Genomic DNA, 17,073 nt, shown 5'->3' with positions numbered 1-17,073 from the left:
GGGAAACCCCAGGAGTATTTCAATACATGAGTAACCAGAAGCAATGCCCCTTTTACCACACGTTCCACAAACACCCCAAGGGAATGGGTTGAACTGTTATGCCCGGCTACAGTTAATCTATAAGGAGGGTGGTGCACATTCTTGTGCACTTTGGGTATTCCAAAAATTGTGTGTTCTAGTGGATGGTCATTCATTAAAAATGTTAAAACCTCTTCATTCATAGCCCCTTGGTATAGGCTTTCCTACAGAAATAATTGTAACCTTCTATGGGCTATATATATTTCATTGAGAGATGCTGGTGTTTATTTGTCAGTGACCTGTAACATTGTTGTGAGGTCATTAACGTAATCCATTTTATCCACCAGTATAACCCCTCCTCCTTTATCGGGTTTCATAACCCGTATTAAATCAGTTTCCCGAAAATAATCCAAAACTAATACCTCTTCCCTGGTCAAATTAAAATAATCATTTTTATAAAGTTGGTGTTCCTGGAAAATATCCTTCAGACAAAAGTTTTCATAGTGTGCTAACATCGGGTGCAAAGGTGGATTAAAAAGACTTTTTTTCCTTAATCTAACCTGATTCCCCATGTATTCACTTTTACCTTTAAACCGTATTTGGAAATTCAGTTTTCTTATATATAGTTTAAAATCTATTAATACTTCAGAAATGTCAGTTTTTTAGCTGGGACAAACTTAAACCCCTTTTCAAATAGTGAAAAATGAACTTCATTAATGGGAGTACCCATATAGTTGAAAATGTTGAAGCCATTTAAGCTTAACATTTTACCCCCAAAACCTGACATAATCTGCTTTGCTTTACCAGAATTATCTAATATCTGATGTTCATCGTGTTTCACTGTTGCAGTCATTACACTTGGGTTATCCTGCTGGCAGGCTACCCGCAGTCGGCCTGAATTCCAAAGTCCTTGTCCGGCGTCGGTTGCTGTCGCCTCTTCCCTGACGTCAATGCGCCAGTGGTCTATAAGATGCAGCCGACGCCATTTTCTTCAGTCTTTCTTGCCGCGCGGTGCCCGAAGCAAAAGCAGTTCGCAAGTGCCAGTTGGCCAACTCCTGAGATTTTCTAACTCGAATTTCAGATCCGAAGTCTTCAATAAAGCATAGTACCCCATGAGGGAAACTTTTTCTTGCTCCAGACCGATGTCAGTAAAAGTTACCAATTGTATTTCTTGTGGGAAGCAAATACCTCATAAGGATTTTCACTCTTACTGTATTCCTTGCCTAGGCCCTGACCACGACGTTGCTTGTTGTCGGTTTTGTGCTAGATTTAACCAACGCACTATTAAGCATCGGTACGATTTTGCCTTTCATTACTTTGGCCTCAGATTCAATTATACAATGCCGGCGGAACCGACGACCGGAGTCTATAAAAAACGCAAGGATAAAGACAAGGACAGGCATCTGAGGTCCAAAACCGACAATGAGGCTTCCTCTAAGTTAGTCATCGGTTCACCGGTTCTCAGTGAGGCGCTTTCGCAGCCCCTGACACCCGCTACCTCAGAGCCACAGGCCGCTTCCGACTCCCACGTGGAGCCAACTGGGCTTCTGGAAACTCAAGGTACTGGATCCTCGGAAACTATTCCTTCAGATGGGTCCGGAGCCACTGTGCAGGCATCGGCTTCTGAGGGTGTTTTCAGACCGACACAGTTATATGTAAAGCCATATTCAGTTTCAAAGCCAAAGACTAAAGCAGCTCTAAAGACAAAGAAACAAGTACAGCATTCTCCAAGACAGACTTCCATGCCTAAAAAACAGATGCTCAAAATGGCCGAAGACCTTATTACTTTGATCAGGGGTTCCCATCCCCCTCCTGATAAGAGGCCTAGGCAAGAGACAGATTATGAATCTTCAGATCAGGTTTCCATTTCCTCTGATCAGGAATAACTCTCTTCCTCCCTATGAGGATTCTGATGCTGAAGAATCCATTCCTTCAGCTTCTCCTCCTGAGGATTTCTCTTTTGGAGAAACCCTGCATACTATGAGGGAGTACTTTCACTGGGAGAGCCAGGATTATTCAGAATCCAAGAAAAGGCTCAGAGATTTTGTTTTACTTCCTCAGCACAGGCCCCTTGCTATTCCTCCTGTTCCGGACATTGTAGATGTTTTTTCAGAGTCGGGCCTGTCTCCAGACTCTATACCCCCTGCACCCATTAAGCCAGACAAGTACTACAGGGTTCCAGACTCTCATAAATTTCTATATAAAAACTCTGCAGCTGACCCAGAAACTATATCTCAGGGTCCTAAAGGGGTCAAAGCTTCCACCGCAAAAAACCCTGTTCCCTCTGATAGGGATTCTAGAGCACTGGACAGATGGGGGAAAAAAGTTTACACTTCTGCTACCTTGGCTGTAAGGGCTTTATATTGTCAGTTTCATATGCTTAAATATCAGCAATACCTGATGTCACTGTAAAAACAGAAAATGTTGGCAAATTCTGAATGTGCTGAAAACAAGGAAATGCAGGATTTATTGCATGCAGCTGAACAGGTGGGAAAACATACTTTGAAATGTGGTTTTGATTTTTTGGAGGCCTCGTGTAGGGCAGCTGTAACGGGTTCTGTGATTAGGAGGCATGCTTGGTTCAAGGAGCAGGATCTGCCTGATCATGTTAAAGCAAAATTATTAGATGCTCCATTACAGCATGATACTTTGTTTGGTGTTAAGGCAGAAGAGGTGTTGAAGAAAATGGAGGATAAAGCGAAATATATGCAGACAGTTAAGGATTTCTTACAGGTACAGCCACCCAGATTTAGCAGGAACTGGCCTTCAAAAAATTGGTCCTTTCCAGTGTCAGACCACAAAGAGGCAGATCTCAGCCCCAAGGCTCATACAGGCCTAAACAATGGGGTGCTTCTACCTCCAAAAGCGGAGAAGACAAATCTCATCCTTATAGGAAGCAGTCCCAATGACTTTCCTCTACCAGTACCAAGCACTTATCTTTTTAATGCTCCCTTAGGCCAATACAGGAGCAGGGACAAGGATTTTACTCAAGGCTTTTCTTGGTACCCAGAAAGGACAAAGACTGGAGACCAATACTGGACCTGTCTATTCTAAACACTTTTCTGGACGTTCCAAGGTTCAAAATGTTGACTCTGCAGCAGCTTCTGCCCATGCTGGGCAAGAAGGCTTGGCTTTTAACCTTGGACTTAAAAGAGACATACCTGCATGTCCCAATCAGACAGTCGTGCAGAAGATACCTCAGATTAATAGCTGGCTCAATGCACTAACAGTTCTCTGCACTGCCCTTTGGCTTATCTACTGCGCCCAGGGTCTTCAGAAAATGCCTGGCACCAGTAATTGCTTTTTGCAGACAAAGAGGAATTCAAATATATCCCTACTTGGATGACTGCCTTATTCAAGCAGAGAACAAGGACATTCTACTAAAACATCTGGCGTTTGTAAAAAGATTGCTAATTTGCCTAGGGTACACAGTAAATGAAAAGAAATCAAAAATAGTACCCTCTCAAGAGATAATATTCCTGGGTGCAAGCTTACATACAACTGCCCAGATGGCCTATCTCACCCCAGACAAACAAAGGCAACTGACTTCTTACTTTGAAATGTTGGCAACAAAAACCCAGTTATCTGCAAGAAAAATTCTGCAGGCTTTGGGCTTCATGGCATCCTGCATTCTGTTAATTCCATATGCAATACTGCATATGAGGAAACTTTAATGGTATCTAAAAAGTGTTTGAACTCAACATTGCTACAGCCTGGCAAAACGTATTATCCTCATTCCCTGCCTGCAACAGGAGTTTCGATGGTGTGCACAGGCCTGTCACCAAAACAAGGCACAGCCTTTCACTTTACCCACTGACAGGCAGACAACAACAGATGCATCAGATTATGCCTGGGGGGCCCACATGGCAGGAAAATGTATTCAGGGCACAGGACCCTCAAGCCAAATGCATCTTCATATCAGTCTAAAAGAAATGCTGGCTGTCCAAAATGCCCTGACAGCTTTCAAGGATCTACTTCATCCAGGACAACTGCTGATAAAGACGGACAATACTACAGTCTTGTTTTACATAAACAAGCAGGGAGGCACGCATTCCTACCCCCTCTGCAGACAAGCCATGATTTTGTGGAACACAGCATTGACTTATCAAGTGCACCTGCAAGCACAATTCCTGCCAGGAAAGACAAATACTCTGGCAGACGAACTAAGCAGAAACCTCGTGGATCCTCACGAGTGGAAACTAGATCCACAAATCTTCAGCATAATAACAAGGAAATGGGGATGCCCAGACATAGCTCTATTTGCCTCCCCTCACAACTGCCAACTACAGAGATTTTGTACAAGGACTTATCACAAGCTAGCATGGAAAGTGGATGCTCTATCATTCAGCTGGAAAAACCTTACAGTATATGCCTTTCCTCCACTGCCTCTCCTCCCCAAGGTACTCGTCAAGGTCAGACAAGAGAAGCCAAAAATGATCCTGATTGCCCCAGACTGCCCACGCCAGCACTGGTACCCAATCCTAAAGAGCTTGTCTCAAGGCCCAGCCTGGACATTACCTCAAATTCCTTATTTACTGACCCAACAAAGCAATCAGATACTGCACAGCCAACTCAAAATCCTAAATATGGCTGCATGGCGGATAATGTAACCATTCAGGACACACCTCTCTCCAAAGCAGTTATGGATGTTATCCTGGAGGCCAGGAGGCCCAGCACCAGAAAATCATATGCAGAAAAATGGAAGAGATTATGTGCTTGGAACCAGGCACAAGGAATTGAACCACTTGTTCCAAATATTCCTCAGATTTTACAATACCTAACTGAGATGTTGGACTAAGGCCTATCCTTTTCATCGATTAAGATCTATGCCTGTGCCATTTCAGCTCATTACAACACGGACCCACCTATTTTTTCACATACGTTACTAAGGCAGTACCTCAGAGGGGCCAAAAACATAAGACCCCCAAGAAGAGCACCAATACCTGCATGGGACCTCATCTTTGTCTTGGATAAGCTCACACTGCCTCCTTTTGAGCCAGCCAGTACAGCCAAGATAACATTTTTATCATGGAAAACAGCTCTGCTCCTAGCAATAACTTCAGCAAGAAGAGTCTCAGAGTTGCAGGCATTAATGGCTGTGGAACCTTTTATCATTTTCCATCCAGACAGGGTTTCTCTAAGGACAAACACAACATTTATGCCTAAGGTAGTATCCAATGTGGCTCTCAATCAAACCACTCATTTGCCTACATTTTATCCAAATCCCCAGAATAAAGGGGAGAGACTTCTGCATTCTTTGGACATACACAGACAGCTACTCTTCTACTTGGACAAAACTAAAGCTTTCAGAAAGTCTAAGCAACTTTTAGTGGCATATGCTGCAGAATCACAAGGAAAGCTATCGCAAAGCAAACTATTTCAAAATGGATAGGACACTGCATTCGTTTCTGCTATTCACAACATGGCAAATCAGTGCCTAAGGGCATTAGGCCACATTCGACCAGGGCAGCAGCCACCTCAGCAGCCTTCCTCAGAGAAGTACCAACCAAGGATATTTTGGAGGCTGCTACTTGGACTTCAGTGCACACTTTTACAAAACACTACCACTTATCTCTTTACTCTAAATCCAGAGCAGGCTTTGCCACTGCTGTTCTGCAGGGCCTCATAGCCACTCCTAATTCTATTTAGACCCAGCCACCCAACCTCAGCTTTGAGATTCAACCCAAGTGTAATGACTGCAACAGTGAAACACGATGAACATAGTACAGTTGTGTACCTACCATAAATGTAGATGTTCGAGTGTATTAACTGTTGCAGTCCAGGTTATCCACCCACCATCCCCCTTTCTTTGCTGGGACTTATCTGTACTTCTCTATTCTATACAACCTATGTGGTGTATTTGCTTGTAGATGAAGGTAATGTTTATTTTAGTGCATGCTTTTTATAAGCAATGATTTTAGCCTTCCCTTTTGGGGGCACCTGACATCTGGGGCAAGAAAAACTGAAGAAAATGGCATCGGCTGCATGTCGTATACCCCTGGCGCATTGACGGAAGGCTGTCTGAACATTGTCACCCCCCCCCCCCCGTCAAGGTCATAATTTAGGGAACCAGTGTCCAAATCATCATTCCCTTCCCTGATGCCATCACCATTTACCCCAAAATAACTCTTGGGAAGTGGGTAACCTTCTTTTTGTTTGTATTCAGTTTCATCCCTTTTAAGCTTTTTAGTTTTCCTAATAACATTATCTTTCACTTGCTCCTCAATGTTGTTAAACATTTTATCATATCTGGCTTCAAAACTTAAACTGTTGTCATTTAAAATTTCAGTATTCAATATGTTCACGTCATCCAAAAAAACTTTAATTCCATTATTCATTTTTATAATAAAATGCAATAGTTCTAAGCCATGTCTATCGAACATGGCTAGTAATTCGTCCACCTCTGGTTGACCCATGGCCAACCCATTAGGAAACTTGTACATCCTAAGGCCTTTAGGGACCCTTTGTAGTCGTATGCACTCAGCAAGGTATGCGTTATCAGTTTGAATATTACGTCCCTTGCTAATCTTAACCTTTAAGTCCCGAAGTCTGTGGTGAATGTCCGTTGGTTTGTTTGGTCGGGATTCGTTGAAAAAAAAAAATGGCTCGTTGCTCATCCATTGATTAAACCGTAACATGCAGTTAGTATTATGTTGCAAACTTGCTGCCACGGTCTGACCACAGGGTAAACTAGTCTGTGATGCCGCATCTCCTAAAGGTTCCACACTAGAAGAAAAACTGTTTGTAAAACCGGAAGTAGTCATTAATCCTGAAGGCGTGTGTGTGCCATGGGCACCTGGTAGTTGTAGTTTGTCCAAAATAGTCTGCATCTGCTGACATTGTTTTTCCAAAAGTAAAGTTAATTGTCCAATCGCCCCTTCAAACCCTGTAACAGTATTGTTACAGTTAGAACCCACCATTGGGTTAGAATTAACCAGGTTGTCTGCTGCTCCATTCGGTTCCATTTTACTGGTCAGGAAATGCACCTCAAACCGGCAATGATGGGAAATGCTCTCAGTGCACACTAAACAAAACTCCAACCACCAAAACGTGCATCGAATGGTGAACAGGAACAACTAGTAAGCAAAGCACCACACCTGAGGCCAAATTCCCACAGCAGTCCACAAATTAGACCCGATGTTCCAATAAAGATGAAAAGTTTAATAACAGACAATGAATATACAGACAGTGGGGAAGCGCTTTTGTCTGTCTCAGTGCAAACTTTATCAAAACCAAAAGTGCTTGACTCCACATCCTTTTAAATAATCAACCCAATTAATAAATCAAACAATTCTTAAAAAGACAAAACATGTTAAAAAAACAACTTATTTCATTAAAAAAGTTTTAAAAATACTTCACTAGACTTTACAGAAACGTGTTCAATCATGCCAGGGCAAACATTTAAACGGAGTTGCCACTTCAACTCAGCCTACTCAATCTGGTTTGATCAGTACACAGAATCACAATTATGCCCTTTTTAAACATACACTCACTTGCCCGGTGTTTTCTGGCTTCAAATTTGGTATTTTAGAAGTGGTTGTCAAAAATGTCGGGGGGGGCAAGTGGTCAAACCAGATTGAGAAGGCTGAGTTGAAGTGGCAAGTCCGTTTAAATGTTTGCCAGCCCCCTGGCATGAGTGAACATGTTTTTGTAAAGCCTATTTTGATTGAAAAGGCTTTGATACTTCAGTGAAATATTTTTAAAGTCTGCATTGAGATAGACGAAAGCGCTTACGTACTGCCTGTATATTCACTGTCTGATATTAAACTTTTCATCTTTATTGGAACATCTGGTCTAATTTGTGGACTGTTGTGAGAATTTGGCCTCAGGTGTGGTGTTTTGCTTACTAGTTGTTCCTGTTCACCACTCAACACACGTTTTGGTTGTTGGAGGTATGTATATATATATATATATATATATATATATATATATATATATATATTTAGAGAGAGAGAGAGAGAGATAGATATGTGTGTATATATATATATATATATATATACACACATAGAGAGAGATGTGCAGTGTGTGTGAACCAGAGATGTGCTGGTTGTGCCAGGCTTCTTCCATATGTAGCCTTCAGCATTCAAGTGCTGTATTATACAAATGAACTGAGGAAACTTAGCAAACTTTACCCCCCCCCCCCTCACTCTCCAAAGGGCCTATCTCCAGACTGGAAGATTGCAAAGCCCCTGTAATCAGATGCACAGGTAAAGACCGTGCTCTCCAAAGCCAAGAACACAGCATCCATGGGACCGGACAACATCCCAGGCTGCGTTCTGCACAAGCTGCAGAACGAACTGGCACCCCAGCTGAGTGAGTATCTTGTTCAACCATAGCCTCACTTCAGGTTTATTGCCTATGGAATTTCGCACAGTGACAGTTATCCCACTCCACAAAGGGGGCGCTACCACTGACCCCGGGAACTACTGCCCCGTTAACCTGACGAGTCGCCTGGTCTGCAAGGCCATGGAACACATCATCCTGCAACTTATAAACAAAGACATAGGTAACCTCCAAACTCTGGACCCCACTCAGTTTGGTTTTGTAAAAGGTAGGTCATGCCTCCTAAACCTGATTGACCCCGTAGACGAGGGTAAGGTGGTGCACACAGCCTATCTTGACCTCGCCAAGGCTTTCGACACCATCTCCCACTCTGGTATTATAGGTAAACTCACTGGACTAAGCATAAATCCATATGTCACAAGATGGGTGGCCAACTGGCTCACTGACAGAACCCACACAGTGAAAGTAGCAGACTCCAAATCTGACTACAGACCAGTGACAAGCGGAGTACCACAGGGTTCGCTCCTGGGTCGTCTCCTGTTCTGTATCTACTTCTCTGAAGTCCAGGCTAATGCAGCTGAGCTCTGGCTGACAAAATTCGCAAACAACTGCAGTCTAGGAGCCATAATAGATTTGCCTAAGGATGTGGACATTCTACAAAGAGGCCTCACTGGGACTGATGCTTGGTGTCAAAGTCATGGCCTAAAGCTCAATGCCAAGAAGTGCATTGTCATCCCCTTTGGGAAAAACACCATACCCATGAACTACCACATAGGCAGTAGCCTACTAAACACCAAAGTGTGATGAGAGACCTTGGGACACAGGTGGACAGTAGTCTGTCCTGTGATAATCACGTCGTCACAGTAGTCACGATATCCTTCTACGTGGCACACCTCATCACAAAGGGGTTCTCCTGAAAAAGAGAGGTCATCGTTCCTCTCTACTCATGCCCCATCAGACCCATTATAGAGTACAATGCCCTGTTTGGCATGTACCTCGCAAGACATCTGCAGCAACTAGAAAGGCCACAGAAGTACCTCACTAGTAGGATTACTAGCCTCAAACAGATCTCATACGCAGACAGTCTCAAAAAACCCCAGCTCTGCTCCATTGCATATCGCCTACTCAGAGGCGACCTCTGCCTAACGTACAAAGCCATGTTTAACCAAGATCTGATGGACATGCTACACTTAAAGAAATCCCAATCTCTCCGAACCACACTCTCTCCAGGGACCTAAACCTTGTCACTACAATAAACAGAACATGCTGGAGGGATAGATTCCTGCCCCAGAGACTTCCCATGCTCCGGAACAGGTACCCATTCATGTCAAATAGAGCTCCTCATTGGCCCTCTTTTTAAGAGAAATCTTGACAATTGGATAGAAAACAGCAAATTCATCCCGGGGATCACTGCTGTGGCGCTGCTTGACAGGGGCACAGGAAAATAATTTTCTTGAGTGGCGAAAGCCAGGGAACCTCGATTGGCTGGGCTTATATAAGGCCCTAGGGCCGATAGCCTAGTACCTACCTATGAACCTGTAAGGTGTAGCAGGCCCTTGTACCTCTGAGCCTACACATCACCAGATAGGGGTGGCGTTAGTGCAGAAAATCAGAAATACCCTCATGGCAGTGCAGATGACAGCTGCACCACAAAAAGCTTGTGACCTTTTGCTGGTGACTGAATGGACTTGGCAACAGAAGCTAGACGGTCATGAGCCCAGCCGAGAATTGAACTGGGAAACCATTTATTTTGAGGTGTCTGTGAACTGAATATTGGAAGGATATGAAAAAGTATAAACATATTTTTATGTGAAAGAAAAGAAAGAATGCTTGTCTGAGGCCTAAATGACCTCCTGAACTTCTTGAATTACCAAAAAAGGTTAGTTGATTGGGGTGGTGTGGAGTATACTTCCTTGTAATGGGCAGCCACAGAAGGGCCAGATTGCATTTGGGATTTTTAACTGTTGATGTCTTCTAGTCAAGCTTAAAACTTTTCTTCTAAGAGCAGAACCATCTGTTTACTGATGCTCTGTAAATGTTCCATCTCTCTCTTGGTGATTTTTTTTTTCTTTTTAATAAACAGCTAAGGTTATCACTCAGAAATTAGTGCAGTCAGTTTGGGATACTGCATTTACTTGTTCTAATCAGGTGAGAATGAGGTGGACTTCAAAATTATTTCCCCACTGGATTGCATCAGAACTCAAAATGGTCCTGTGAGCATTCCCAGTCTTTCTTTTTTTAATTTTCATTATGTTATGTATAGGGTTGTTTGTTTATAATTCTGGGAATGTATTTCTGTTTCATTGGTATATTGAGTGGCTCTGGAGGACCTAAGGCAATGAAAATGTCACTCTGAGGTACTGGTGGTGCTTTTATGGAACAACTGTTGGATATTCTTCTTTGCTCTTTCTTTTTTTTCTGAACCAGCAATATAAGACTCAGTTATACAGAATGCCATTGGAGTAAATATAGTTCTCTTCCAAAATCTAAAATCACTAACTCACCTGAGCTTTGATAGTGCTATAGGCTTATTGCTGGGAGTTGGCAGCTTTATTTATGTCATGCATGTAACACTGTGATGGTGTGCAACTGCTGAGTCTTTCCCATGCTGATTTTGACTGTCTCCTTGGTCATTGCAATTGCATTATTACTCATGCCCATAGAACTGACTGCATTTATTGTATATTTGGTTTTACTGTGCTGTTGAGAGGAGTACAGACGAGCTAATGTGAGAATTTTGACTTAAAAAACAACTGTGTTCTGTAATGTTTTAATATACAGGTGTCCCAAAACAGTGGAGAACTTTTGTGTTCACAGTCGGAATGGATACTACAATGGACATATATTTCACCGGGTCATTAAGGTAACATTCCATTTATTTCTTGGACCTTTTCAATCTTTCTTGTATGCTAGTCAAGAAAAAAGTTTTGGGTAAAAAAAAATGTGGCAAACCCTTTTTTTTCCTCTCAGGGTAATATTTAAAAGTACTCTTCGCTCTATCCAGCACACATGAACTTGCCAGCTATTCTTTACTCACCAATTTTAGTTGGGGTCTGTATTAGCATTTTTATGTCCCTTAAAAAATGTATGTGTGATAGTTTTTCTGCAAGCACTCCTAACTTAAGCTCTATTGCTTGTTATTTGAATGAACTTAATTATTTTGTGATTTCTTACCTTGCAAGCAGTTTCCTCATTCTGTTCATAATGGAGACCTGTTACTGTGGGTTGATTCCCTTTTTTTGAGTATTTCCTGTCATTTCCCAATCCCCATAAGACCAGTCTAGAAGTATTTAACCCTTGCTGTTTCAGAATGCGGAGTCCTATCACTGACCACTTCTGTTTTTTCATCATTCTGAAAAAGTGGAGGATCTGTTCATATTCCTTTTGTCATTTGGCCTTTCATTTCCTCAGTATCAAAAAGGCAACCTCTGATTTTTTTATTTTATTGTAGCTTTTCTGTTTTATTTATTTTTAATTAACATTTGTTTACCAAGAAAGTCTGACTGGGACAGAGCCCATTTTCAGCGCAGGCCCAGGGAAAAACACTCCAGACACATGTCTTTAGAATGTGGGAGGAAATCTGAGCACCCAGAGGAAACCCACATGAACGCAGGTAAGACAGGCAGACATTGCGCAGAAGGCACACCAGCCAAGAATTGAACCAGAGAGCCTCTTATTGCGAGGTGACAACGTTGACCTCTGCACCACCCAGTTTGTTTCAAGGCAAATTGCTTTGGAGATTTTTTTAGGTAATTTTATCTTGGTACCTGTTGATGAGACAAGTATCAATTTGGCAGTTACATTTATCTGCACACCTGTCTGCAGCAGCAGATCCAGCAACACCCTCTTTGGATCCAAGCTCTTTGGATATGAGACTTTACCAAAAACTAGGTACTCATCCACTATTGATCCAGTACCTTCCAGAGTACCTTTTGGTTTTTTTGGAATGCCAACATTCTGTCGCCATCTTTAGCTTCCTCTCATTCTTCCAGAAGTCTGACCGAAGCTGATGTGGACAGAATGATATGAAGATTTCTCTTGGCACAGATACAGATTGGAGGTCTCCTGGCTCCTACCTCTTCAGGTCAGGAAGCCCTAGTTCAGACTATTCCAGCTCCTTCTCCAATATGTCCATCCATTTCAGAGCTCTTGGATCTGAGTATGCCAGAACCATCCAGATCAGATCCGAAGATATTTGTATATTTGGCTCTGAGGAAGCCTGAGTGCTTCAGTGGTTTTGGAGCTGGGTGACTCGCAGAGCCATATAGTTCCTGTCGAATCTAAGATGTTAGTCGGCTCCAAAGTTGTCTGAGCCATCTCTGCCTCTCACAGCCTCTGCACTGGACAGCTTGGCTCTGACTGCTGCCTCTGGTGGATTGCATTCTGGGCAGATGGAGTCAGTGGGACAGAAATGTGGCTTGTCAGCTGCCTTCTCTCTGGAGCGCTCTGACTTTGAGGTGTTGACGAGAATTTTCTCTGCCTTGGCATGATTGACTGTCTATCCCCCCTCGGATCTTCCCTTTGGATTCCAGATGTTTCTGCACTTTGAGCCACGTCATTCTGTGCCACAGGGACAACCAGCTCAGTCTCCAGGCTACCCAACAGGGTATTAGTCTCTTCTGACACTTCACCAGAGCATCCCACAGAGGAAGCCTCTAGGAAGAGGAAGTACAAGAGGAGTCACTTGGACTCCCCTCAGGAGTCCGTCACCAAGGATACTGATTTCGATGAAGGGGAAGGTTCCCCAAGATCATCACCTGAAGATGTCTCATTCAGAGACATTCTTGACATCTTTAAGCAGAGGAGTGTTTGGTCCTCCAATAACCCATCCACAGAGGAATTGGTATTCCTGGAGGCCTTTGAAGCTACCCCATCTACTTCCAGGGTTACTCCGCCCACTGATCTGTAGGTGAGCATCAAAGGAGCCTGACTCAGTTAAGCCAGTTCCCAAAAGACCAGATCAGATTCTGGCTCCACCTGTAGGTAGGGAATTGTGAAGCAAAGGAGTGCCCATAGATGCTATGGTTGTGCCAGCGGCAGCAGCCACCAAGAATGAACTTGCTGAGCAGAGTTCCTATGTCTGTCCCCTGTCTAGGGGATTGGACATATTTGGAAAGCGTGTATATGCTTCAGCGACTTTTACCCCAAGGTCGCTGATCCTACCTGGCACACTTTCAGACTACAAAGGGACTTGATAAAGGAACTTTCAAAATCCCTTTTTGGGACCACTGCTGCTGAGGCTCAAGCTTCGGTGTTCTCACATTTGGCAACCCTACAGTCTATTCTAATTTGTCCATGAGGCTTATCTCACATGCAGCTGAAGGTGCGTGAAGGCCAGCGGGTTCAAGCATTTCCATCAGGAGGCATGCCTGGATGTGCTTGTGTGATTTTATGGACCCCTTCAAGTTCTTGTTAGTCAGTGCACCCTTTGTAGGTAGTTTGTTGGTTGGCCCTAAAGTTACTCATACACTCCAGTGTGAAAAGGACAGAAGGATCCTCTCTGCAGTGGGTGTACTTTTATCAGCTCCTCAAAGATTCCCTTTTCTATGGATCAGTGAGGTGCACAAAATATGTGGTTCAGAAAATCCCTGGGTCCTTTCAAAGATCCATGTGGAGATAGTTCCGCCAGGGGCAAGAGGGGGGGGGGACTCTAATGGATGATGCCCATGTGGCAGAGGAGGCCCGCAGAACCATGGGTCCAGAGATTCCTTTTCCAGTAGACCCTACCAGTGCTCCTGAAAGGAGACCCAATTGTTCCCCTTTGGAGATAGTCTGTGGTCGGTTATCCTTGCACCAAAGAGCCTGGCTGGACATCACAAGAGATACGTGGGTGCAGAGGATCCTATCCAGAGATTGTATTCCCTTTTCCGTAAAACCTCCTTCTGTATCAAACTTTCCTGATGTTCCATCCAGTCATAGGAAAGCAGCAGCACTAGAAATACAAAAGCTACTCGAAAGAGTTTCATCCAAGAGGTCCCACCAGAACAGATAGAATCTGGAACTACTTAAAGGAGAACTGCACCCACAGACTCAAAAAAACTTGTTTATTTCATCATGGTTTGGTGTTTCATATATTTTATCACCACCCTGGGACTATTTGCAGGTTTTTAAATATTTTTATGTGTAATCTCTGAGTCTGACCACATGGCATCTAGCATCTTGAAGTGATGTTGATTGTTTAGTCTGCTGCCTCTAGGTATCCCACAATGCAGTGCTTGTCTGTAAAAAAATCACGCAGGTCTCTGTCTTCCTGAAGCTCCTGTCACTGCATTGATTTTAAATGCATGCACTGCTGTCTGTCAGTCTGTTATTTTTAAGTAACATTTCATGCCATTCAAAGACTAAAACACAGTGCAAATGCCACAGAACAGACTTTAAATGATTTTTACTGCTGCTGCTTTTTAGAATGGCTAAATTGCAGTCTTTTCTGAAGCCCGGGTTGTACTACTTCGACTCATCTGTCATCATCCTTCATACCTAACTTCCCTAGCTGTTGGTGCTAAAGGTAATTTGAGCTGATTGACAGCTCACAGCATGAGACTTGACTCGTGTACCGTTTCTTTGATGTTCTTCATGTTTCACTGTTGCAGTCATTACATTGGGTAATCCTGCTGGCAGGTTGCCCTCAGTCGGCCTGAATTCCAAAGTCTTGGGTCCTGCATTGGCTGTCGTTGCCCCTTCCCTGACATCAGGTCATCAGAGGTATAAAAGAAGCAGCCAACGCCATTTTCTTCAGTCTTTCTTGCCGCGCGGTGCCCGAAGCAGAAGCAGTTCGCAAGTGCCGGTTGGCCGACTCCTGAGATTTTTGAGTTCGAATTTCAGATCCAAAGTCTTCTATAAAGCTAAGTACCCCGTTGGGGAAACTTTTTTCTTGCTCCAGAACCGATGTCAGAAAAAGTTAATTGTATTTCTTGTAGGAAGCAAATACCTCATAAGGACTTTCATTCTTACTGTATTCCTTGCCTAGGCCCTGATCATAACTTTCTGGGTTGTCGGTTTTGTGCTAGATTTAACCAACGCACTGTTAAGCGTCTGTATGATTTTGCTTTAAACTACTTTGGACGCAGGTTTAATTATCCAGAAATGTCGTTGGAAAGCCATCTGACTACCGGAGTTCACAAAAAACGCAAAGAAAAAGAAAGGCAGCCGAGGCCCAAAACCGATGACGAAGCTTCTCCTAAGCCAGTCGCCGGTTCTCAGTGAGGCGCTTTCGCAGCCACTGATGACTGCTAGTTTAGAGTCGCAGGCCGCTACCGACTCCCACGTGGAGTCGGCCATGCTGCTGGAAACTCAAGGTATTGGAGCCTCGGACGCTAATCCTTCAGATGGGTCCAGAGCCGCTGAGCAGGCACCGGCTTCTGAGGGTGTATTCAGACCCAAACATCTATACATTAAATCGGCTTCAAAGGCAAAGACTAAAGCACCTTCAAAGGCAAAGAAGCAAACTCATGAGCCACGTGGACAGGCCTCCATGCCCAAAAAACAGATTCTCAAAATGGCCAAAGACGATTACCTTGATCAGGGGTTCCCATCCTCCACCTGATAAGAGGCCTAGGCAAGAGACTGACTATGAATCTTCAGATCAGGTTTCCATTTCTTCTGATTCCTCTTCAGATCAGGAATATTCTTCCCCCCATGAGGATTCTGAGGCTGAAGAAATCCATACCTTCAGCTTCTCCTCCTGAGGACTATTCTTTTGGGGGAAACCTTACATACCATGAGGGAGCATTTCCACTGGGAGAGCCAAGATTTTTCAGAATCTAAAAAGAGGCTCGGGTATTTCCTGTTGCTACCTCAGCACAAGCCACTAGCCATCCCTTCTGTGTTAGACATTGTTGATGATGTGTTTTCGGAGTCTAGCCTTACCCCTGACTCCTTACCTCCAGCTCCTGTTAAGCCTGACAGATATTACAGGGTTCCTGACTCACATAAATTCCTTTTTAAAAACCCTGCTGCAGACCCAGAAACTATTTCTCAGGGTCCCAAGGGAGTTAAGGCTTCCGCTGCAAAAAACCCTACCCCTTCTGACAGGGATTCTAGGGCACTGGATTGATGGGGGAAAAAGGTTTACACATCTGCTACCTTGGCTATAAGGGCCTTAAACTGTCAGTTTCATATGCTCAAATATCAGCAACATGTCATGGCATTGCTTAAACAGAAAATGTTAAACTCTGAATGTGCAAAAAACAAGGAAATGCAGGATATATTGCATGCAGCTGAACAAGTTGGAAAGCATACTTTGCAATGTGGTTTTGATTCTTTAGAGGCCTCCTGCAGGGCTGCAGTTACAGGTTCTGTAATTAGAAGGCATGCTTGGTTAAAGGAACAAAATCTGCCTGATCATGTTAAAGTTAAAGTATTAGATGCACCTTTACAGCATGATAATTTGTTTGGTGTTAAGGCAGAAGAGGTGTTAAAGAAAATGGAGGACAAGGCTAAATCTGTGCAAACGGTCAAAGATTTCTTACAAGTACAGCCACCTAGGTTTAGTAGACACTGGCCAACAAAGAATTGGTCCTTTCCTGTGTCAGACAGACCTCAAAGGGGCAGGCCCAGATGCCCTAGAGGAAGATCCCAGGCGCAAGGTTCATACAGGTCAAAGCAATGGGGTGCTTCTACCTCCAAAAGTGGAGAAGACAAATCACAACCTTACAGGAAACAGTCCCAATGACTTCCTCCTGCCTGCACCAAGCACTTATTTCCTGGCAGCACCCTTAGGGGGAAAATTAGCACTTTTTTCTCAAAATTGGCACATTATAACCCAGGACAAGT

The 17,073-nt window shown here is 43.6% G+C and overlaps 1 protein-coding gene across 1 annotated transcript in view; it reads left to right on the top strand.

Moving 5' to 3' along the window:
- The window catches only part of PPWD1 (peptidylprolyl isomerase domain and WD repeat containing 1), a 636,242-nt gene that overhangs the window by 511,143 nt on the left and 108,026 nt on the right, over positions 1-17,073 (top strand). Inside the window, exon 9 of the mRNA XM_044063362.1 lies at positions 11,083-11,164. Within this exon, the coding sequence (XP_043919297.1) occupies positions 11,083-11,164 (82 nt within the window). The remainder of the gene's footprint in view (positions 1-11,082; positions 11,165-17,073) is intronic.

Source organism: Protopterus annectens, chromosome 2.part1 (genome assembly GCF_019279795.1).
Source record: "Protopterus annectens isolate FY-2018-M chromosome 2.part1, PAN1.0, whole genome shotgun sequence".
NCBI classification, from domain to species: Eukaryota; Metazoa; Chordata; order Ceratodontiformes; family Protopteridae; genus Protopterus; species Protopterus annectens.
This window is presented reverse-complemented; position numbering and strand designations above follow the sequence as displayed.